The sequence below is a fragment of the Lethenteron reissneri genome, chromosome 47 (genome assembly GCF_015708825.2).
Source record: "Lethenteron reissneri isolate LAM-NWPU_2019-01 chromosome 47, ASM1570882v1, whole genome shotgun sequence".
Lineage (NCBI taxonomy): Eukaryota > Metazoa > Chordata > Hyperoartia > Petromyzontiformes > Petromyzontidae > Lethenteron > Lethenteron reissneri.
In genome coordinates, this window is record NC_083825.1 from 2,653,813 (window position 1) to 2,678,864 (window position 25,052).

Here is a 25,052-nt window from a genome sequence, read left to right on the forward strand (position 1 = left end):
ACGCAAGGCGGTGAGTGGTCAACACCGCTCCTGGCAACCTTTGTCTCCCCAGTGCAGATGTTTACACACCGCACCAGGTATTTACCAAGAACTCAAACTAAAGGAGGCCCAGGACCGGTTCAAATATTCGCCACTGTTATTGGTCGTGAGCGGGAATCGAGCTCGGGTCGCACTGCTGCCACACACACACATACACGCACGTGGACACACACATGCACACACACGCGCGTACACACGCGCGTGCACACACACATGCACACACACATGCACACACACATGCACACACACATGCACACACACATGCACACGCATGCACACATGTGTGCATGCACACAAATGCACACACACATGCACAAACACATGCATACACACACACGCGCGTGCCCACACATGCACACACACACATGTACACACACATGCACACGCACACACGCATGCGCACCTCGGAGCTGGGCTGGGCCATGCCGTAGACCGGGAGTTTGGGGACGCGGCGGAAGTTTGCCACGTGCATCTCACGCTTGGAGCTCATCACGTCCAGGTCGACGTGATCGTCCGCCACCTGCGATGGACAACCGCTGCTGACTTCCCCGCAAAAAGTGGTGCTCATCTTATTGACTTACCCACCCCCCCACCCCCGAAGGGATGATTGGCCGAGGCAGCTCCCGACCAAGATTTGAAACTCGCAACCTTCCGATTTGCGAGCCGCTCGCTCTACCGCTGAGCCACCTGGCCGGACAGAAAACAAATATCCCCCGTGTAGCCTCTACGGACTATTGGGGCAAGTTCTGTTAGCGAGCGCCTATGGCCAGACAATACACGTACATACAAACACAGCCGTGGTATCTGTCCGTGTTAAGGGCGTGTGTGCGTGTGTGTGTTATGTGAATGAAAAGCGGTAGTGGTTTGCATAACGAGGGATGAACACAGTGACCCGAGTTCAATTCTTGCTCACAGCCAACACTGGTGATGATTATCTGAAACGGACCTGGGCCTCCCCTAGGTAGACTCAGCCTCAAATGAGTACCTGGTGTGCGGTGTGTAAACATCGCCAATGGGGGTGACACAGGGCGGCCGGGCGTGGTGCTGGCCACCCACCCCCTCGTGTGCCATGCCGGCCTACATAGGTGGATCTTTTTTTTCTGTGTGTGTAAATGTGTGTGTGCGCGTGTGAGCAGTGACCAGAATGCGCGTGCCGGCGGTGATGAGCTCCGGGGGCGCCCACAGCTCCGACACGTCGCTGCGCGCCAGCAGCCTCAGCAGCTCGGGGTGGCGGCGCATCCACACGCTGAATGGCAGCGAGAAGGCCAGCCTGAACTGAGCGCAGCGCCACACACACAGATACCGTATAGCGCCACACACACACACAGATACTCCTCTAGCGTCACACACACACACACACAGATACTCCTCAAGCGTCACACACACACACATACCCCTATAGCGGCACAGACACACACACCCCTATAGCGGCACACACACAGATACTCCTATAGCAGCACACACACAGATACTCCTATAGCAGCACACACACAGATACTCCTATAGCGCCACACACACAGATACTCCTATAGCAGCACACATACAGATACTCCTATAGCGGCACACACACAGATACTCCTATAGCGGCACACACACAGATACTCCTATAGCAGCACACACACAGATACTCCTATAGCAGCACACACACAGATACTCCTATAGCAGCACACACACAGATACTCCTATAGTGCCACACACACAGATACTCCTATAGCGCCACACACACAGATACCCCTATAGCGGCACACACACAGATATTTCTCTAGCGGCACACACACCCCTATAGCGGCACACACACAGATACTCCTATAGCGCCACACACACACCCCTACAGCGCCACACACACAGATACTCCTATAGCAGCACACACACAGATACTCCTCTAGCATCACACACACACACACACGGATACTCCTATAGCGTCACACACACACAGATACTCCTATAGCGTCACACACACAGATACTCCTATAGCGTCAAACACACAGATACTCCTATAGCGCCACACACACAGATACTCCTATAGCGGCACACACACACACACCCCTATAGCGGCACACACACAGATACCCCCATAGCGCCACACACACAGATACTCCTATAGCGTCACACACACAGATACTCCTAGAGCATCACACACAGATACGCCTATAGCGCCACACACACAGATACTCCTATAGCGGCACACACACACACACCCCTATAGCGGCACACACACAGTTACCCCCATAGCGCCACACACACAGATACTCCTACAGCGTCACACACACAGATACTCCTAGAGCGTCACACACAGATACGCCTATAGCGCCACACACACAGATACTCCTATAGCGGCACACACACACACACCCCTATAGCGGCACACACACAGATACCCCCATAGCGGCACACACAGATACTCCTATAGCGTCACACACAGATACTCCTATAGCGCCACACACACAGATACTCCTATAGCGGCACACACACACTCCTATAGCGGCACACACACAGATAACCCCATAGCGGCACACACACAGATACTCCTATAGCGCCACACACACAGATACTCCTATAGCGCCACACACACAGATACTCCTATAGCGGCACACACAGAGATACCCTACAGCAGCACACACACAGATACTCCTATAGCGGCACGCACACAGATACTCCCATAGCGGCACACACACAGATACTCTACAGCGACACACACACAGATACTCTATAGCGACACACACACAGATTCTCTATAGCGACACACACACAGATACTCCTATAGCGCCACACACACAGATACTCTATAGCGGCACACACACACACACCTCTATAGCGGCACACACACACAGACACCCCCTATAGTGTCACACATACAGATACTCCTATAGCGGCACACACACACAGATACCCCTATAGCGGCACACACACACACACCCCTATAGCGGCACACACACAGATACCCCCATAGCGGCACACACACAGATACTCTTATAGCGCCACACACACAGATATTCCTATAGCGCCACACACACAGATACTCCTATAGCGGCACACACAGAGATACCCTACAGCAGCACACACACAGATACTCCTATAGCGGCACACACACAGATACTCCCATAGCAGCACACACACAGATACTCTATAGCGACACACACACAGATACTCTATAGCGACACACACACAGATACTCTATAGCGACACACACAGAGATACTCCTATAGCGCCACACACACAGATACTCTATAGCGCCACACACACAGAGACCCCTATAGCGGCACACACACACACACACACCCCTACAGCGCCACACACACAGATACTCCTCTAGCGGCACACACACAGATACCCTATAGCGTCACACACACAGACACCCCCTATAGCGTTACGCACACACACAGGTGAGGTGACACACACACACACAGGTGAGGTGACACACACACACACAGATACTCCTATAGCGGCACACACACCCCTATAGCGACACACACACAGATACCCCCTCTAGCGGCACACACACAGATACCCCTATAGCGACACACACACAGACACCCCCTCTAGCGGCACACACACAGATACCCTATAGCGGCACACACACAGATTCCGTATAGCACCACACACACAGATACCCCTATAGCGGCACACACACAGATACCCCCATAGCGCCACACACACAGATACTCCTATAGCGTCACCCACACAGACACCCCCTATAGCACACACACACACCTATAGCGGTACACACAGACACCCCCTATAGCGACACACAGATACCTATATAGCTGCACACACACAGATACCCCCATAGCGACACACACACAGATACCCCTATAGCGGCACACACACACACAGATACCCCTCTAGCGACACACACACAGACACCCCAATAGCATCACACACACATACACTCCTATAGCGTCACACACACATAGACACCCCTCTAGCGGCACACACACACCCCCTCTAGCGGCACACACACACAGATACCCCCTATAACGTCACACACACAGATACCCCTATAGCGGCACACACACAGGTGAGTCACACACACACACACACAGATACCCCTATAGCGTCACACACACACACACACACCCCCTCTAGCGGCACACACACACACAGATACCCCCTATAGCGTCACACACACAGGTGAGGTGACACACACACACACAGGTAAGTCCTCACACACACACACAGGTGAGAGCCCTCACACATACACACAGGTAAGTTCTCACACACACACACAGGTGAGTAACACACACACGCAGATACCCCTATAGCGGCACACACACAGATACCCCTATAGCGTAACACACACACACACAGGTGAGGTGACACAACACACAGGTGAGGTGACACACACACACAGGTAAGTCCTCACCCACACACACAGGTGAGTCACACACACACACAGATACCCCTATAGCGGCACACACACACACAGGTAAGTTCTCACACACACACACATACACACAGGTGAGTCACACACACACCCAAACCTGCTCGTGCAGGTAGAAGTTGAAGCAGAGCAGGTAGTAGCAGCGCTCGAGGCTCCCGAGCAGCCGGTGCAGGGCCAGCTCCCTCTCGCCGGACCCCTGCAGCCGACGCCAACCCCACAGGGCCGGCGTCGGCACCGGCAAAATGCGAACGGTGGGAGAAACGAGACGGCGGGGGCGACGCGATCGGAGGCCGTGCCGAGCGCCATCGCCCCGAAACGTGAAGCCGAAACGAGACGGCAGGCGACACAGCCATCGCCTTCCGCCATTACAACGGTACGGATACCAAATGTGCCATCCATGTATTACTACTACTACTATTGTTGTTGTTGTTACGATTCATTTTCAGGGCTGCACGGAAGGAAATAACAAACGCTCTACACAATCATCAACAACATTGCCTTCAATTTCGATTTAAAGCTTTCGTGACTGCAGTGATTCATCTTTTTGGTTCTTTCGGTAAAGTCACGTAGAATGGAAATAATAAAATAACGTATTATTTATTTTATTTTATTATTTCCATTCTACGTGACTTTACCGAAAGAACCAAGAAGATGAACATTGCCTTCCTTAAGTGTAAAATGAATATACATACTTATCATCTTCATCCTGGATGGGTGAAATGGCGAGAGATGACTGGTGTGGTGTGCGATAAGAGGGTCTCAGTTTGTTTGAAGGAAAAATTGTGTAGTGTATAGTGTAGTGTATAGTGTAGTGTATAGTGCAGTGTATAGTGCAGTGTATAGTGTAGTGTATAGTGTAGTGTATAGTGTAGTGTATTGTGTAGTGTATAGTGCAGTGTATAGTGTAGTGTATAGTGTAGTGTATAGTGTAGTGTATAGTGTAGTGTATAGTGCAGTGTATAGTGCAGTGTATAGTGTAATGTATAGTGCAGTGTATAGTGCAGTGTATAGTGTAGTGTATAGTGTAGTGTATAGTGCAGTGTATAGTACAAGACGGTGGTGAGGCCGCTGATGTTGTACGGGGCCGAGTGCTGCTGGGGCGCAAGGAGAGAGTGAGGGCCGAGCTACGGCAGTCACAGAGATGAGGATGCTGCGGTGGATGTTGGGTTGAACGAGGAAGGACACGGGGGTGAAAAATTAAGAAGTGAGAGGAAGACTCAATGTAGTAGAAATCACAGAGAAGATTAGAGAGAGAAAAGCCTCTGGGTGTGGTTCGGTCATGTGGAGAGGCGACAGGAAAACTACGTGGGTCAGAAGGTGGCGAGTGATGAAAGTGGAAGGACAGAGATCAAGAGGAAGGCAGAAGAAGAAGAGGGGGTGGGGGGGGGGCGATGTGGTGCGATCGGGCACGGTGGCCTGAGGAGCGTAAAGAGAGATGGCGCAGGACGGGGCAGCGTGGAGACAGGGAGAGCGTGGAGACAGGGAGAGCGTGGAGACAGGGCAGCGTGGAGACAGGGCAGCATGGAGACAGGGAGAGCGTGGAGACAGGGAGAGCGTGGAGACAGGGCAGCATGGAGACAGGACAGCGTGGAGACAGGGCAGCGTGGAGACAGGGAGAGCGTGGAGACAGGGAGAGCGTGGAGACAGGGAGAGCGTGGAGACAGGGCAGCATGGAGACAGGACAGCGTGGAGACAGGGCAGCGTGGAGACAGGGCAGCGTGGAGACAGGGAGAGCATGGAGACAGGGTAGCGTGTAGACAGGGAGAGCATGGAGACAGGGCAGCGTGGAGACAGGGCAGCGTGGAGACAGGGCAGCGTGTAGACAGGGAGAGCATGGAGACAGGGTAGCGTGTAGACAGGGAGAGCATGGAGACAGGGCAGCGTGGAGACAGGGAGAGCGTGGAGACAGGGCAGCGTGGAGACAGGGAGAGCGTGGAGACAGGGAGAGCGTGGAGACAGGGAGAGCGTGGAGACAGGGCAGCGTGGAGAAGGCTGGCAAGGACAGTGGACCCTATATTGTATGAATTTGAAATGGGAGCATATTACCAACTTGTTATTGTAAATGGTAAAATGGATAAGTAGTGCTTGTGCAGATAAGCCAATATATCAAGCTAAAAGTCAAATGTTTCAGTAATTTGACCTCATTTGAGTAAACTACATATCACAAGCTTTCAAAGGACAGTCTCCTCGTTCACTGAAATCGATGGAACGGTCTGGGAGGAGTTCTCAAGGCCAAGATACACAGATTAGCCGATTATGGCGATCCTGGATGGGGATGTGTTAAACACTCGTGAGTTGAGTTGACCAAAATCTAAATATAGAACCGCAGAGCTTTGGGCAATTGTTGGCACCGGTTCTGGATGCCCCCCAGCCCGTCCGTGGTTTCCCACGCGCTGAATCTCTCCCCGTCTCCGCGAGTCGGCGAACATCGCGCGCGTGACTAATTCAACATCTTTCTTTCCCATTGTAGGTTAGACGACTCGGGTTAGGGCCCCCCGGCTGTGGTCCTTGCGTTTCTCATCGCTCTCGATCGAAACTCCGCCCTGGCCGGGGTGCACGGGGGCACTGGGTAAGAATCACCGTGACCCTGACGAGCGGTCGGGGGTCTCGCTGATGGGCAGCTTCCGCTGGGGAGGGGGAAGGGGGCGGTAGGATGGGGGGACGGGGGGCTCGTTTAATTTCCCGGGAAAAGTACACGGCCGCAGCGGTGTGTCGGGTTTCTGTTTGGTTTCCCCGTTACCGTGGCTACGGGCTGTCAGCTTCGGAGTTTTTTTTTTCCTCTCTCCCACTCCCCGAGTCGGCGAAGAAGCGGCACGCGTTTCATCGTCGGCACGGCCTCTTCGCAGCGGCCGGGGGAGGCCTTCATCCAGCAGTGGAATGATCATGGAGGTGTCGGAGACGACTCCTTGCTTACGTTGAGGTTGATGGCAACTTGGAAGTCCGCGTCCGGATTATTTAGCCGGGATATGGTTTCAGTCGGAGTGCGGTGGATTGATGCTTCAATGCATCCCTTAAGTTCCTCGAGTGGCCCAATCTGGCAGCTCAACCGAGAATCCCTGGCTTGAATCCGAGTCTCAGCCGGCCAGCCGCGGCTCAGACTGCGGAGAGCTGACTCTCCCGCACCGGTCACCGATGGGCGCGCTCAAAGGAACCGCCGTGCTCGATCCGGAGAACGCGGCGTAACCATGGGCAGCTGAAACTCGGCCCCCAGGTTCGGTGTCCCGGAGCGCCGAGCCAGCCGGAGCAGAGGCACTGGCCACGCGCTGCTCGCTCACCTGCGACTGGCGATCGTCCGCGGCGGCCTCCAGCCTCTCCTTGTCCTCGTAGACGGCGCCCGACAGGCTGCACAGCTCCGAGCACATGGCAACCGCACAGTCCACCTGCAACGCCCGCACCACAATCACACAGCAACCACACAGTCCACTTGACGAGACAACAATGGCACAATATCCAAAAAGCATCGTCCCAAGAAACAACGTCATGGCAGTCAACGAGAACCAACAACCACATTGCAGGGTGCCGTGGGAGAGCGCTGTATGGCACAAGGTGGCATTGGACAGGGTGGTGTGGCACAGGGTGGTGTGGTACAGGGTGGCGTTGGGCAGGGTGGCATGGGACAGGGTGGTGTGGCACAGGGTGGCGTGGGAAAGGGCGGCGTCACGTGTCCGAGTGAGTGCACCTCGTGGAGGATCTGCTGTGCATCGGGGACGATGTCGAGGAAGCTCGTGATCAAGTGGAGCCGTGGGATGGGAGGGGTCTCCGCTGCTGCGCCGTCGCCAGGCCTAGCGGGCGCCAGCACCACCCCCACCACCCGCACGCACGCACCAAGACAGCAACCCCCATAGTAAATTAAAAAACACGCACTCGCCAATCCTGTACGGCGTCTCGAGAGACGCGATGGCGTGTCGACACTGTATACGTACGTGGACATCTGTGAAAAAGAGCTTCATAGCTCATCGGATTCCTCCAGTCTACAGAAAGATTCTGATTGTGATGTGTGTGTGTGTACACACACGCTGTGTTCAATAGCCAGGGCCACCAATGGTCGTTTCTTTTGGAGGCCCGAGGGGAAATGCAGGTTGAGGCCCCCCGGCCACCTCTAGAGGCCATCCACAGCTGTTTCTGCGGCCCCCTTCCTCGTGTCCTGAGGCCCAGGGAAAACTGCCCCACCTCTCACTGCGGCCCGGTCAATACCCTGCATCGCCACATATAATCCGGGAGTAGGTTGTTTCGATAATCACGCGAAGGTGGGGTTGTCAACCATCCTCCTGGATTGATGGGGAGCCTCTAACGGGATCGGCATCGATCTCCTCCCGGTCACTGCTGAGATCAATACGGGAGATTTTAATCATCGGTTATTTCAAGACATCAGTTTCATTTTTGTTTACATATATTTACGCGTGGCCCCTTGCCGGCACAAATCTGCCACTCAAAAAGCGCCATCATCTCACTTAATACTCAACATGAAATAAAAACGTTTCTAAACACAGACAAAAATATACGTCTATGAAATAATAAAAAAACATCCTCTCGAATGGCTTCAGTCAAGAGTTGGCAACCCTACGTGGAGAGAAGATTGCCGGGCGGGGGGTGGTGGTGGGGGGGCGAAGGGGGAGGTACGGATTGTGGTGGGTGGGGGGAAGCGGTGGTGGGGGGGGCGAAGGGGAGCTACGGATTGTGGTGGTGGTGGGGGGGGGTGGTGGGGGAACGGGGGGGGGGGGGGTGGTGGTGGTGGTGGCGAGGGGGGAGGTACGGATTGTGGTGGGTGGGGGGAAGCGGTGGTGGGGGGGGCGAAGGGGAGCTACGGATTGTGGTGGTGGTGGGGGGGGGTGGTGGGGGAACGGGAAGGGTGGTGGTGGTGGTGGTGAGGGGGGCGAAGGTATGGATTGTGGTGGGTGGGGGGAAGCGGTGGTGGTGGGGGCGAAGGGGAGCTACGGATTGTGGTGGTGGTGGTGGGGGGGTGGTGGTGGAACGGGGGGGGGGGGGTGGTGGTGGTGGTGGCGAGGGGGGAGGTACGGATTGTGGTGGTGGAAGAGTGGTGGGGGAACGGGGGGGGGTGGTGGTGGTGGTGGTGGCGAGGGGGGAGGTACGGATTGTGGTGGGGGGGGGGGGGGGCGGTGGTGGTGGCGAGGGGGGAGCTACGGATTGTGGTGATGGTGGTGGGGGGGTGGTTAGGGAACGGGGGGGGGTGGTGGTGGTGGTGGCGAGGGGGGAGGTACGGATTGTGGTGGGGGGGGGAGGCGGTGGTGGTGGCGAGGGGGGAGCTACGGATTGTGGTGGTGGTGGTGGGGGGGTGGTGAGGGAACGGGGGGGGGTGGTGGTGGTGGTGGCGAGGGGGGAGTTACGGATTGTGGTGGTGGGGCGGGGGGGCGGTGGTGGTGGCGAGGGGGGAGCTACGGCTTGTGGTGGTGGTGGGGGGGCGGTGGTGGTGGCGAGGGGGTTCGGGCCTCACCGTGGTGTGGCCGGGAAGCCGAGGCGGTGGCCGAGCAGCAGGCAGGCGAGGGCCATGCCCAGGGTGGTGCCGCCGGTGCCGCTGCGGCAGGTGAAGAGGAAGGCCGGCACTGGCGCCACGGTGGCCCCGGCCGCCACCTCGTGGCCCACCAGGCCTGGGCTCTGCTGCACCGACACAACAACATCGTCGTCGTCATCATCGTCATCTCACTCGGGCAGAGTTAATGGCAACATACTCATCATCATCACCATTTTCATTGTCGTCATCAGTAATGTCCATCATCATCAATACCATCATCGTGGTCATCATCATTTTCAATCGAATACCGTCATTGTCATCATCAACACCATCATCATCATCACTGACATCATCATCGCTTGGCCCATATGCTGCTGCACTTCGGACAAAGATGTCATCATAATCATCATCTTGACCGTCGCTACAATTACAGTTCATCATTATCTGCATTCTATTCATCATCACAACCGTCATTATAATTACCATCATCACCAACATCCCCTACAACGCCATTACCATCACCACGGCCGCGATGCGATGGGTACTATGTTTTTGGGGCGGACGTACACGGATGAGGTTGATGAAGTCGTCAAACGCCTCCTCGTCAGGAGCTCCCTCCACTGGGAACGGGATCCGGGCATACCTACATCATCACCACGTCATCACCACGTCATCACATCATCATGACGTCATCACTACGTCATCACCGCGTCATCACCACGTCATCACCACATCACATCCCCACGTCATCACCACATCATCATCACGTCATCACCACATCATCACCACATCATCACCACGTCATCACATCATCACTACGTCATCATCACGTCATCACCACGTCAACACGTCATCACCACGTCAGCACAACATCACCACATCATCACTACGTCATCACCACATCACTACGTCATCACCATGTCATCACATCATCACCACGTCACCACCACATCATTACCACGTCACCAAGCGCATATCCACATCATCACCACATAGCCACTATATTATCACAACGGGTATCGCAACATCTTGTTGACATCACTACATCACCACGACGTCACCAAAACATCACATCACCACGGGCACAGCTGCAACGTCACCAACTACATCGCTACTTCACCATCACCGCATCACAACGACATAATCAATCACACCATCACCACGACATCAACGCATCGAGTGACGGCATCGCTACGACATCACTCCGGGCAAAGGAGACCATCCTGGTCTCTGGAGCGCTCAGCTGCTGAGAAAAACATCAACTTGGGAGTCGCGACATCACCACGACATCAACATTACCACGTAGCTACGGTACTGATTTACATAAAGCAAAGTTTTAAAATAAATTTTTTTACGAAATGATGAACGAAGCAAAGTGCCGACTACACCGAGCATCTTCTTGTTTCCACTGATCATAAAAAAATTAAAAAAATATTACCAGTTCATCACCCCGACTCATGGCATGGCTCTCTTACATCACCATCGCGGCTCAGTGGCGGAGGCAGCGTGAGTGAGCGAAACGATCTCAGCTCAAGATCGCCGCCTCCTGGTAGCAGTCAGGATCAGTGTGGTGAGTGTGTGGTGAGAGTGTGGTGTGTGTGGTGAGTGTGTGGTGTGTGTGTGGTGTGTGTGGTGAGTGTGTGTGGTGTGTGTTGTGAGAGTGTGTGTGTGGTGTGTGGTGTCTGTGTGGTGTCTGTGTGGTGAGAGGGTGGTGTGTGTGGTGTGTGTGTGTGGTGAGTGTGTGGTGTCTGTGTGGTGTGTGTGGTGTGTGTGGTGTGGTGTGTGTGTGTGGTGAGTGTGTGGTATGTGTGTGTGGTGAGTGTGTGGTATGTGTGTGAGTGTGGTGTGGGTGTGGTGAGTGTGGTGAGTGTGTGGTGAGTGTGTGTGTGGTGTGTGTGTGGTGAGTGTGTGGTGTGTGTGTGGTGTTTGTGTGGTGTGTGTGTGTGGTGTGTGTGTGTGGTGAATGGGTGGTGTGGGTGTGGTGAGTGTGTGGTGAGAGTATGTGGGGAGCGGTAGTGGCGACCCGAGTTCGATTCCCACTCACGGCCAACACCAGTGACGATTATCTGAACCGGTCCTGGGCCTCCCCTAGGTCGACTCAGCCTAAAATGACTACCTGGTGCGGTGTGTAAACATCACCACGAGGCAGACAAAGGCGGTCGGGCGTGGTGCTGGCCACCTACCCCCTTGTGTGCCGTGCCGGCCTTCATAGGTGCTCGCTAACAGCACTTGCCCCTACAGTCTGTTAAAGGTAATATGGGGGATCTGTGTGAGCATGGTGAAAGTGTGTGGTGTGAGTGTACGTGTGGTGAGTGTGTGGGGTGAGGGAGTGTGTGGTGCGTGTGTGGTGACTGGTGAGCATGGTGAAAGTGTGTGGTGTTAGTGTACGTTTGGTGAGTGTGTGGGGTGAGTGAGGGTGTGGTGCGTGTGTGGTGACTGGTGAGTATGGTGAAAGTGTGTGGTGTGAGTGTACGTGTGGTGAGTGTGTGGGGTGAGTGAGTGTGCGGTGAGGCTGTGCGGTGAGGGTGTGTGGTGAGCGAGTGTGAGATTAATTGCGGGCAGAGTGAACGTGGTGATATTGAGCGTTTGGAGTGTGAGATTGAGTTTGGTGAGAATAATGAGATTAACTGTGGTGAGAGTGAGCGTGGTGAGCGTGGTGAGCGTGGTGAGAGTGGTGAGAGTGAGCGTGGGGAGCGTGGTGAGCGTGGTGAGAGTGAGCGTGGGGAGCGTGGTGAGCGTGGTGAGAGTGAGTGCGGTGAGCGTGGTGAGAGTGAGCGTGGTGAGCACGGTGAGTGTGGTGAGAGTGAGAGCGGTGAGCATGGTGAGCGTGGTGAGAGTGAGTGCGGTGAGCGTGGTGAGCGTGGTGAGAGTGAGTGCGGTGAGAGCCCGTCGCCGGACTCACCGCAGGCCCGGCACGGTGAAGAGTGGCCGACAGAACACCTCCTCGCTGGTCCGGACATCGTCGTCCTCGCTGAGTCGGCACGGCAGCGCCGCCCCGGCGGTGACGGCGTCGCCACCGCCACCAGAGGAGGCCGTGGCGTCCAGCTCCTCGTACACGTAGTACGTGCTCTGCTTCAGTGACGCAAAGTCCAGGATCTACTCGGGGCGAGGGCGAGGGACATCACCGACACCACGGACATTCATCGCAAGGCGGTCGCAGCATCGCGCGCTTTCAGGTGCACTCCTGCGGCCGTCTGGAACGTTCTTCCTTCCGATGTTAGGTAGCCACTGGAGCGAACTCATTTATTTTGAACTGATATTTGTGTTTAGTTTGTTGTCCTTCCCCCGCACCTCCGATTAGCAAGGTTGGCTACGTACGGTGGGAAAGAAGTTCAACATATACAGAGGTAAATAAATATCATGATAACAATCTAGAATTTCTAACGCAAGCAGTGCTCGTCCACTCTCTCGCAGCACGGAGAGATTCAGAGGCGCGGGAAGCCACAGGCGAGCGGGGAGGCAGCCAGAGCCAGCGTGACCAGCAATCGCCCGAGCTCTGCGGCCCTACATTGCAATGTTTGGCCAACTCCCTCAATGAATGAATGCGTTTATCCGTGCAGGAGAACAACGGAGTGCACGGAGGAACCCCACGCCTGAGACGGCCGGCGAACGCTCCATCCCCCAACAGTTGGAAGTTCGTCCACCGGGGAGACGAAGCGAAAGCGGCCGCAACAACGCGGCCACTGAGCGGCCACTTCCCGTCCCGTGGGCCCTCGCCTCCCGGCACCAGGTGCACCGGCGAGAGAGCGCAGCCTCCCTCCCTCCCTCTCTCTCACCTCCCTCTCACCTCCCCTCCCTCTCACCTCCCCTCCTTCTCACCTCCCCCTCCCTCCCTCCCGCCTCCCCTCCCTCTCACCTCCCCTCCCTCCCTCTCACCTCCCCTCCCTCTCACCTCCCCTCCCTCTCACCTCCCCCTCCCTCCCTCCCGCCTCCCCTCCCTCTCACCTCCCCTCCCTCCCTCCCGCTTCCCCTCCCTCTCACCTCCCCTCCCTCCCTCCCGCTTCCCCTCCCTCCCACCTCCCCTCCCTCTCACCTCTCCTCCCTCTCACCTCCCCTCCCTCTCACCTCCCCTCCCTCTCACCTCCCCCTCCCTCCCTCCCGCCTCCCCTCCCTCTCACCTCCCCTCCCTCTCACCTCCCCTCCCTCTCACCTCCCCTCCCTCTCACCTCCCCCTCCCTCCCTCCCGCCTCCCCTCCCTCTCACCTCCCCTCCCTCCCTCCCGCTTCCCCTCCCTCCCACCTCCCCTCCCTCTCACCTCTCCTCCCTCTCACCTCCCCTCACTCCCTCTCACCTCCCCTCTCTCACCTCACCCTCTCTCTCACCTCTCCTCCCTCTCTCCTCCCCTCCCTCCCTCTGGCCTCCCCTCCCTCCCTCTCGCCTCCCCTCCTTCTCTTCCTCCCACCTCACCCTCCCTCTCACCTCACCTCCCCTCCCTCTCACCTCCCCTCCCTCTCACCTCCCCTCCCTGCCACCTCACCCTCCCTCTCACCTCCCGGCGGATGCTCAGCTCCAGGGCGTCCACCTCCCGGCCGGCCCAACCGCCGCCACGGCTCCCGCAGCGCCCGCCGCGGTGGCCCCACGCGGCGGGGCCGGCGTGCGGAGGCGCCGGCGGCGGCGGCGGCGGCGGCGGCGGGGCGGGGGGGCGCGGGACGTCGAGGGGGCAGCCCGGCCGGCGCGGAACGAACGCCGCGAAGTCGTCGTCGTCGTCCGGGCCGGTGCGCGGCAGGAAGACCACGGGGTCCCCGCGGAGGTTCACGAGCAGCAGCTCCTGCGGGGGACACGGCGCGCACCGCAGGCGGAGGTCGCTCCCCCTACCCCCCCCCCCCCGCGCACGTAGCTTGCGACCGACTGTCGGTGGGGCGAGCGCCGCTAGCGAGCGCCTTGTTGAGGCCGGAGCGGCACGCTAGGGGAGGGATGCGTCGCCACAAACCGCGCCCGGCCGCCTTTGTCTCCCAGTGCTGATGCGTCGCGGACAAATACGCACGGACGCGTAAATGTGCTCACGGCTCCCCCCCCCACCCCCCCACTTCACCAACCCGCAGGGGCCGGTGTGGGGAAATATGGTCAAACAACCGCCATGATCGACACAGCGTGGGGAGGCCTTCATCTAGCAGTGTACTGATAAAGGGCAGGAATATTTGTTCCACCACATCCCTGGCCACGTGCGCGTGTGGTGTGGTGCACGTGTGGTGTGGTGCGCATGTGGTGTAGTGCGCGTGTGGTGTGGTGCACGTGTGGTGTGGTGCGCGTGTGGTGTGGTGCGCGTGTGGTGTGGTGCGCGTGTGGTGTGGTGCGCGTGTGGTGTGGTGCGCGTGTGGTGTGGTGCGGTGCGCATGTGGTGTGGTGCACGTGTGGTGTGGTGCACGTGTGGTGTGGTGCACGTGTGGTGTGGTGCGCATGTGGTGTGGTGCGCGTGTGGTGTGGTGCGCGTGTGGTGTGGTGCGCGTGTGGTGTGGTGCGGTGCGCATGTGGTGTGATGCACGTGTGTTGGGCTCTCACGGTGTGGCCGGCGTCACACATGCCCTGCAGCAGGCTGAGCAGGCCCGCCGGGGACGGCTGCCCCATGCCGTAGACAGGGAGGCCGTGTTGAGCCTGCCGGAAATTGGGGGCCCCGCGTTGCGACACCGTGCCCAGCACATCGGCCCCACGGGGCTGGTCCCTCACCAGGAAGTACTTGCCCTGGACGGGGAGTGCAGAGGGGGTGGGGTGGGGGGCGACAGTTCACCCACATCAAGGTGCCGCGGTGGCGAGATGTCATCTCCCTCGCCTGGTCTGCAGGACATCGTGGGTTCGATTCTGACCCTGACGGCTGCTGCTGTATATTTTAAGTTTGCGTGTCTCTCTCTCTCTCATCATCATCACGGTGGCTAGATGTCATCTCCCTCGCCTGGTCTGCAGGACATCGTGGGTTCGATTCTGACCCTGACGCCTGCTGCTGTATATTTGAAGTTTGCGTGTCTCTCTCTCTCTCATCATCATCACGGTGGCTAGGAGATGTCATCTCCCTCGCCTGGTCTGCAGGACATCGTGGGTTCGATTCTGACCTTGACGCCTGCTGTATATTTGGAATCTGCATGTTTCTCCCCGTGGTCGCGTGGATTTTTCTCAGGGTCCTCCGGGTTTTCCCTCCATGTTTAAAAACGCGTGTTTAGAGAATTTGGCTGCGAATATAAATTCCCCGCATGATGATAAGCCCACTTCGTTGAGCTATCATTTGTGACCAGATCTCTTCTGAAAAAAATGCTATACATCTCAGTGGGCTTTACCTGGTAATCAGTCACATTTTTATTTAATATCCATGACCGTGCACGGTAAAGATCCCGACTCTCTGGGAGGCTCAACCGTGACCCATGGTGAGCCAGCAGCTCCTCTGTCGGCGATGCAAACGTCTGGAGGGGGGGGAGACAGAGTTCCTGCCGCCAGGGACTGACTGAAGGCAGGTTTCGTTCACCTTTGTTTTCTCTACAGCCGATGTCTCGAGACGCGTGTGCTCATTCTCATGGATGGCGCGTCGCGATCGCCGCGGGCTTTTTGGGCCGGCATGGGGAGAACCTGAACGCGGAATCCTCGCACCCGGTGGATTGCAACGCGACAGTGGAAACCAAAACAACTCCCAGATTCGAGAGAAGATGCCGCCCCGGTCTAACCGCGGGCTGCTGCGCAAAAAACTTCCCTTTGGCGGAGGTCACCGACCGAGGTCGTGAGCCACACCCGGCCAGGGATTCCCCGAAGTCCCACGGGGATCGCGAGGAGGATAAATCCTTGGTCCCAAGAGGGGAGGATTAAACGTGGTGCTGAGAGACGGGGTCACGGGGTCGGGCGTGACGGGGAAACGGAACCGAGCAACGAAAGATGTGACCGAACGACCATCACCAGCATCACAACCCCCCATTGCATCATCACCACCGCCATCACCACCATCACAACCACCCACTGCATCATCACCACCAGTACCATCATCACAACCCACATTGCATCATCACCATCATCACAACCACCCATTGCATCATCACCACCGCCATCACCACCATCACAACCCCCAATTGCTGCATCATCACCACCAGTACCATCATCACAACCCACATTGCATCATCCCCATCATCGCAACCCCCCATTGCATCATCCCCACCGCCATTACCACCATCACAACCCCCCATTTGCATCATCACCATCATCACACCGCATTGCCCATTATCATAAAAAACTATCATTGCTGGCATATCCATCAGTCATCGCCGTCAGTCACCACCACCTTATTCTCGAAGCTTTCTATCACCCCACTTATCTCCTTTCACCGGTACATCTCACCCCCTCAGTCATGTACAGCCTGTCGTGATGGCGGCAGCAGCGTCTACAGCAGCAGCATCGTCGCTGTGGCCAGCAGCAGCAGCATTCCACGCGGCACATGCAACAGCAAAAGCATAATCATCTCGGGCATCTGCCACTCGGTTTTCAGCCTTCCAAAACGTCGTGGCAAACGCCGTATTCAGACCGCAGTCCACTCACTGGCATTAACTGTGTATCTTGTGTTCTCCACAGGGAATGCATTATTTGCTCCGCTGCGGGTCTCCTGCCACGTTCTCCCATTCACATGTTTCATTGCTTCTACATACTATTAACATTCCCTCCCTTTGTTAATGCTACCCCCTGCCCCCTCCCTTTGGTGCTGCTGATCCTGCATAATGCATGGGCATAATATGACTTTGAAACCCCCCCCGCCCACCTCCTACGCATTTCCCATGAATATGCTAAATTCCTCTTGATATTCACATTCTTTTGTTAAGGCGCTCTTCTTCCACCTCCAACTCAGCTTATATATAAGCTCCTAGCTTGGCAGTGTCTCATTCTTCACCTGAAGACGGCTGCTTGCGTTGTAGCCGAAACGTCGTGAGAATTATTTTATTATGTTTTATTTTTATTATTTTATTACTTCCCTTCTATGTGACTTTACCGAAAAAACCAAGAAGACGGAATACCAATGTTCGATTTCCAAATGAGTGTCCCCCTGTCGCCTGCCATGACACGGGATTCGGAATCGCGGGGCATTGACACGTAACGTGGAACACAAGCTGAAACACTACACACGTGCAGAGAAGCATGGAGGAGGAGGGGAGTCACGCCGAGACGGGGAGAGGAACACGCGGACCGGAGAAGGTGCTCACGTTCGAGGCGTAACCGGGTCGGCGAATCGCCGCGAGAATTCTGCGCGCGATACGAACAGGAATTATTATATTTTTGTCATTACTATGATGATGATGATAACGACAACAATCTGCCACCGCACAGTACCGTAGGCCCTGGCTCACGGTGTGGAGGTGCCGCTGTAATATGAAACCCGCCAAGCTCTGGTGGGGGGGGGGTGCAGGTGGACTGTGAGCCGATACGGGTGACGGTTCCCCACGGGGGGGGGGGGCTTCTGGCTATCGGCGTAGGGACACGTCACGTGCCCCGGCACGGGCAGCCCGCTGCATCTTTAATGGGGGCACGCACGTGGCCGTGCGGGTCACGTGGCACGGCCAGAAGGTGCAACCCTGCCACTAGCCGCTCGAGCCACTGCTGGTGGAAGTCCCTCCACCGGAGGCAGTTCTACGAGAGACCCTTCACCCCAGCCCACACGCAGACAACGACAGCAACACACACACACACATACGCACGTGCTAGAACAACAACAACACCAACCACCCGTGCTCCCACGTCGTGCGCCGATGTCTCGAACGCGGTTGTTCCCTCGGCTCGCGTCTAACGAGTCCCCAGCGAGTCCGCGCCTGCCCGCACGCAACGCGCTCATCGGCCCGGCCACGTTCCCGTCTCGCCAAATTGGGGGGGAGGTCCCAGGGGCGATTAATTAAAAACAAAAATACCAACGTTTGCTAAACGTTGACGGTCCCGGGGGGACAGAGGCCGATCTCGACAATTGCCCCAATAAGGGGTGAGGGGTGCGGTTTTAGATTGTAAAAGTAGTAAAACAGGGCCCTATACTATTGGGACAAGACATAAATGGTGAATATTACTCTGATTATTTGGAGCTTGCATCTCTTCTCCATCGTACTCTTTTTCGAGTGTTTTTTTTCATTTTTCGTTCCACTTTGTGATGTCAAGAATTATTCTAAATGTTACACTGATGAACATCTTGAATAATGCAGTTCGTGAGTCGCGGGCAGGCAAGTCCCTCATCACAGCCACCATCACGGTCACCACGGCTTGGTTTCCAGACAGAATTCACCATCACCACCACGGCTCTTACCATCACCATTGCTATCAGGATTATTTGAACCGTGTCCTGTGCCTCCTCTAGGTCGACTCAGCCTCAAATGAGTACCTGGTGTGGTGTGTAAACATCGCCACTGGGGAGACAAAGGTGGCCGGGCGTGGTGCTGGCCACCCACCCCCTCATGCTCGCTAACAGCACTTGCCCCAAAAGTCTGTTAAAGGCTATACGGGGGATAGTTTTCTTTGTGCGGGTCAGTGTGTGATTGTGCGCAGGCGTGTGTGTGTGGGGGGGGGGGCTAGATCACTGGTGATAAATATATATAAACCACTCCTGGGCCTTCTTGAGTAGTAGTAGTTTATTTTGAATGACCCTGTGAGCCAATAAGCTCTTAGATCGGGTTCCATCAACCTCAAATGAGTACCTGGTGCGGTGTGTCAACATCAACATTGGGAAGAGACAAACGCGGTGCGGGCGAGTTGCTGGCTCCCCACCCCTTCCGTGTGCCGTGCCGGCCTTTATAGGTGCTCACTAAGAGCACTTGCTCCAATAGGCTGTTCGAGGCTCTACCGGGGGAGGATCTTTGTGCGTGGCGTGTGTCACCTGGATGAGGTAGTGCTCCCTGTGTCCGTCCGCGATCCGTCCCGTGATGTAGCCGGCTCGGGACTTTTCATCGTGGATCTGGAACTCTTCCTTGCAGTTGAACCTGAACACCGACACCACCAAATTATGTTTATTTTGCCCGTAGGGTGCACTGAGCTGTATGGCTCTTGTCAGAAGCGTATAATGATACAGGTGTATTATGGACAGTGTTACCTCGTGTCTTATTTGTCGTGCCTTATGCCGATAATTCCAGCATTATAGAAAATGAGAGATTAAGCCCGAGGTACACCCCCCCCTTCTCCTCCAAATGTTTGCCGGGTCCTAGAATCACCGCTGGGTGAAGTCGCAAGAGGCTGCCCACTCACGTGATGACGACCGGTGCCACCTTGTTGGTGATGATGGATTTTGCCCGGTTGCCAGGCAACTGTGCACAACCGCCTCCACCCACGCCACCGCCGCCACCGGCTGATGTGTTGGAGATTATGGTTGCCGTGGAGATGGCCGAGTTGGTCCTCGGTGCGGCGGCGACGCTGGAGCGCGGGTGGCGGCTCGCCGGTCCGTCGCCATGGAAACTGGAGTACTGTGCTGCCACGGAAACCGCCTGCCTCCCCGTGCTCGCTGTGGTTCCCATGATCCTCGGCCCCTGGAGTGTTGGAGAGGGGGGGCGGAGAGGGGGGGGGGCTAGGAAGGAGAGGGGGTGAGGGAGGATAAACATTTGCGTGGCTTTTAAAATGTAACAGTTATTCCTCGTCAACCATTACAGTGTGAAATCACGCTAAGTTTACTTTAATTCATGTGACTTTTGTGATATAGATGGCGCAGTGGTTAACACGTGGCACTATGGAACCCAACGATCTGAGTTCGATTCCCGGCCAACAGCTCAAATTACTGGCGTTTGATATCTTAACCGATTCTGGGCCCGCAAACTCCATCACCATCCCGCACCGATAAACCAACCCCCACGACCGATGCGGCGTGGAGAGGCCTTCATCCAGCAGTGGATTGGCTAAGGGCCGTAGCTCTACCTTATATACCTAGTCAAACTGATTAGCATCATATCTTACCTATCTTACCTATCTTACATGGATGTACATATGATAATTATCGGGAAAAAACTATTTAATGGCATAATACTCTCGAGCCGGTAGCGCGTACGTGCGATATAATACGAACGTGCGGACATTGTGCCGCATGGATTCGTGATGTTTTGATGTTTTATGTTTTTAAAAGAAGAAAAAAAACGTAAACATCAAACTTAAATATCGACCGTCGTTTCGGCTTTCATTCCGTTTTCATCGCCACGTGGAGCCACGAGGGACGCGAGGCCACGTAGGCGCCGGCTTCTGAAGGTACGCGGGGGGAGTTATTTTGATCAAGCTATGCCGTATGAGAACAAAACAAGTTTTACTGGCTGGCTTCCGGCCTGGATTCCTCCATGGCTGGCCGCCTGCCACGCAAGTGCGCGTATGCTCTCCGCATAATCTCGTGGGAGGAGAAGGAAACGTCCGTTTCGAAGATGACTTCAATTAACTATTTCAGAAGCCAATCCCATGAATATATATTTCAGAGTGCCGCACCTTACAATTCCATCCATTCATCGCTGCCAAACGACATTTGTGAAATGTACAATGCCAGGGTTTAGCCTGGTTAGCAGTGGAGTGGGACGCTGCTAGCGTAGAGCAGGTGATGTCGGGTTTGAGTGGCTTGGTAGTTAACATCTCACCACTGTGGCTACGGATACTTGAATACATCTGTGCGGATCTGCGTCACCCACTCCAATGTTCTCTGTTCCCCAGTTTCCTTTCCCAAGAAGCCGTACTGCCGTTGTTGGAAGCGGTCAAATCCCCCCGTGTAACAGCACACTCCTGACAGGTACTCCACAGACTCAGTGAGGCTTCCAAAGGGAAACTGCATTTTGACAATTATTATCCTTTAAATTTCGATTTAAAGCTTTCGTGACTGCAGAGATTCATCTTCTTGGTTCTTTCGGTAAAGTCACGTAGAAGGGAAGTAATAAAATAATAAAAATAAAACATAAAATAATTCTCACGACGTTTCGGCCACAACGCAAGCAGCAACGCAAGCAGCTTGCGTTGTGGCCGAAACGTCGTGAGAATTACAACCAAGAAGATGAATCCCTGCAGTCACGAAAGCTTTAAATCGAAATCGAACAAAGTGGCTCATCGCGTGGAGATGCATAGCAGCAAAATATTCGAAATAATGTCAATGAATGTGGCTCGGGCGTCAGAGCGCAGCTGCGAACCTAAGTTCAAATCCGGGTTCCAGGTCCCCGCGACTAAACCGGGTTCTCGAGTGCAGCGAATTCACGGTCTCAGCCTGGTCACCGGGGACTTGGCACAAAGACAACTTCGAGTTCAATTTGGCGCTGTACTTAATTTTGAGTAAATTCCAGCTCTTGACGCTTTTAAATCTTGTGTTGACCTGCCGTACGATGGGTGAGCATATTACTCAGCGACAGAGTGGGTTGGGGGGGGAGTGCGGCCCCCCTCTTTACTTGTGTGGGTCAGAGGTCACTTGAAGGGACCTCAAAGAGGAAGCTCTGTGGCATCTGGGGACCACTGCCCAGCAGCGCGAGAGTGCGGATGGAGTCTGCGTCTCCTGACCACGCCGATAATAGCACGATGGAGTGGTGGGGGTTCATCTTGAGCAAAAAGAAGAAAAAAATACAAACATTTAATTAAAACACGGCCGAGGTGCTGTTCATATCGCTGGGGTTACCCAGAATCCTCACACACCGCGAGCCACAGATGAAGAGGCTGTTGCCAGGCAATGCCGCAATGCTGTTGGCCGTGTCTCCATGGCAACGAGCTAAATTTAGCGAGCCGGTGGTTTTTTTTTGTTTTTGTTTCTCGCGTGCATCCTCCTGTCTCGCGCCCTCGTCCCTTCCTTAGTCTCCCTCGCTCTCCCCAGCATCTCTCACCCCCCCCCCCCCCCACGTGCTCTCCCTCTCATTCAGCATCTCTCTGTATCTATGGCGCTCTCTATTCCCTCTCATTCAGCATGTCTCTGATGCTCCCACTGCTCTCAGCATCTCTCTCATGCCCTCTCTCTCTCTCTACTTCAGATGTCCTGCCTCTCTCTCTCTCACGCTCTCCCTTCCATTGACCATCTCTCTTTCTCTCTCTCTCCCTCTCCGAACACCATGTCTCTGTGACGTTCTCTCTCTCTCGTCTCATGCTCTCTCGCGCGAGCGGTACCCTAAATAAATAAACCGCCACAAATCCACGAAGCAAACGTAGAATTGGACCATATGAACACACCGAACCACTGATTCAACGGATGCCAAAATACCTGCTATCCAACCCAGCCCTGGCTCTCACGACCGCGACATGACGAATGAGTCGTGTCACCCACCACACAGCCACAACGCCATACTTCGCCGCCGTGGGAAGAAATCCCATCACAGCCGAACTCACACACAACCCAGTGGGAACCTTGGGGGCATACGGAGTCACATCAGGCAGATCGCACCCCGCCTGCCCAGATGTTGGACTGGGCAGAGCAAGAATAACTGCGCCTCCATCAATCTCCTAAATGGGGCTCAATGTCCACGTGCCTTCACCCCCTCTCTAAACTAGAACACTCTTCCCACGGCTTCATACATATATATACCCACCCGCTCTAAATCGCACAGGGCAGAGTGAATTCCTTCTAAAATTATCCTGGCACAAGCCTGGCTGGGGCTCCGGGCAGATGTGTTTATGTTATTGTGGGAACGAGAGAGCGATTGTGGCTGACTTGTGGGCTACACTGGGACTTGACAACAGCACACTGGGGCTACGCCGGGTTGATGGCATCGAACCGGCGTCCTCTGCAAACACCAGGGGCACCCCTTGGCATCTCGAGGTCTGCGCGCGGTAACACACAACCACGGGGAATGGCCAATCTCGGACGCCAAGCGGGGTTAAACGTGCACAGTGCTCGCTCGCTTGGCATGGGACGGCTGTGTTACGTGCTAGGCACCAGATGGTGGGGCAGCAGAATTCACTGGTGTACCGTACCCCTATGCTCCCGCATCGATGCTGCTCACCTTAACGACCCACGCCGTGCGGTGTGTTTACATTAAATATGGAGCTGTGGGAACAGTCTTGAAGTTTTGGGGGTGGCAAGTACACGTGTAGTGTAATATCGCCGCCTGTTGTCCAGCAACAGCAACTGCGGTGGACGAGCAGCACACACGGCGGTGATCATCGACACGGCTGTGTGTCGGCAGGGCGGAGGAACTAGGGCAAGGGTCATAGAAGACCCCATCTGGAAGCCCCTGGAACCCGCTAGTGGGTTCGAGAAGGGAGGTGTGGCCAGGGCGGAGCCAGGCCGCGCCGGAGAGCATAAAAGCGGCAGAGAACAGGAGCTCATGGCTGCCGGTTCTGGGAAGTGAACTCGTCGTCGCTGTCGTCGCCTTCATCGCTGCAGTCTTCGCTGGATATCGCGCGGCCGATGAGTCGTTGGCTGTCTCAGTCGGTGCCATCGGTGTTACACGGTCAGGGTTTTGTTAAGGCTGGGCTAGACGACTCGGGAGAGCGCGAGGGCGAACCTGTGAACCTGAAGATGTTGAATAAATAAGGTGCTCCTGAGAAATCTTGTCTCCCGCTCCGCTGACACTACACGTGTCTGTGTACATACATACATGAGTACACGTGCATACGTGTACAGCACTTTTTGTGCAATCCACTGTTGGATGAGGCTATCCTTACGCCTGTGCGGGTCACTGTCGGATATTTCACTGTACTTCACCACGTTGGTCAGCGCGGATTGGTTGGTGAGGGCGGGTAGAGCATTCTTTGCGGAAGCATATAAGTGCAGTACAATGAAGGCTTTTGCTTCAAGTTAATGCGAGCCACGTTACATCCACTGACGCGATCTCAAGGGCTCACCGCTGTTTCCCTCATCGTATGTTAATCAGCTATTTTATTATTATTCTTGATGTTTTTTTTAATTGTGAGGTAAAAATTTGTTTTCATTTAATGTAAATAATCGCGATATTGTGGCTTTCAAGCGGCCCCAATGCAACCGCGGAGTGGTCAATGCGCTTCGTAAAAAAATCTGTGTTTAGCATTTTTTTGTTAATTTCCATCTCAATGCGGAATTAATCCTCCCATCTTTCCCCTTCAATTTTCAACATCGCCACTTATTTTGCGCGCGTTAAGCGTCGTGGCTTAAATTCTTAAGAAGGAAAATTATATCGCAAGAGCTTACTAAGTCATGTATCTCTCCCGACACGCCAAGTAGCTTTGTAATGAATTCTCGAATTTGCATAATCGCGCATTAATAGTCTAAATGTCCGGACCAGACATAGTCTTCGCGATCAGCGATCAACTAATCAGCGTGAC

At 55.2% G+C, this 25,052-nt stretch overlaps 1 protein-coding gene across 1 annotated transcript in view; it reads right to left on the minus strand.

Moving 5' to 3' along the window:
• LOC133354342 (paladin-like) overlaps positions 1 to 20,637 on the minus strand; it is a 37,558-nt gene extending 16,921 nt beyond the window's left edge. The window contains 12 exon segments of the mRNA XM_061571105.1: positions 443 to 559; positions 1,180 to 1,314; positions 4,521 to 4,616; positions 7,696 to 7,800; positions 8,100 to 8,202; positions 9,873 to 10,036; positions 10,458 to 10,533; positions 12,793 to 12,986; positions 14,380 to 14,658; positions 15,390 to 15,569; positions 19,702 to 19,804; positions 20,067 to 20,637. Of these exon segments, the coding sequence (XP_061427089.1) occupies positions 443 to 559; positions 1,180 to 1,314; positions 4,521 to 4,616; positions 7,696 to 7,800; positions 8,100 to 8,202; positions 9,873 to 10,036; positions 10,458 to 10,533; positions 12,793 to 12,986; positions 14,380 to 14,658; positions 15,390 to 15,569; positions 19,702 to 19,804; positions 20,067 to 20,416 (1,902 nt within the window). The 5' untranslated portion in view covers positions 20,417 to 20,637.
• Positions 20,638 to 25,052: the final 4,415 nt, after the last annotated feature.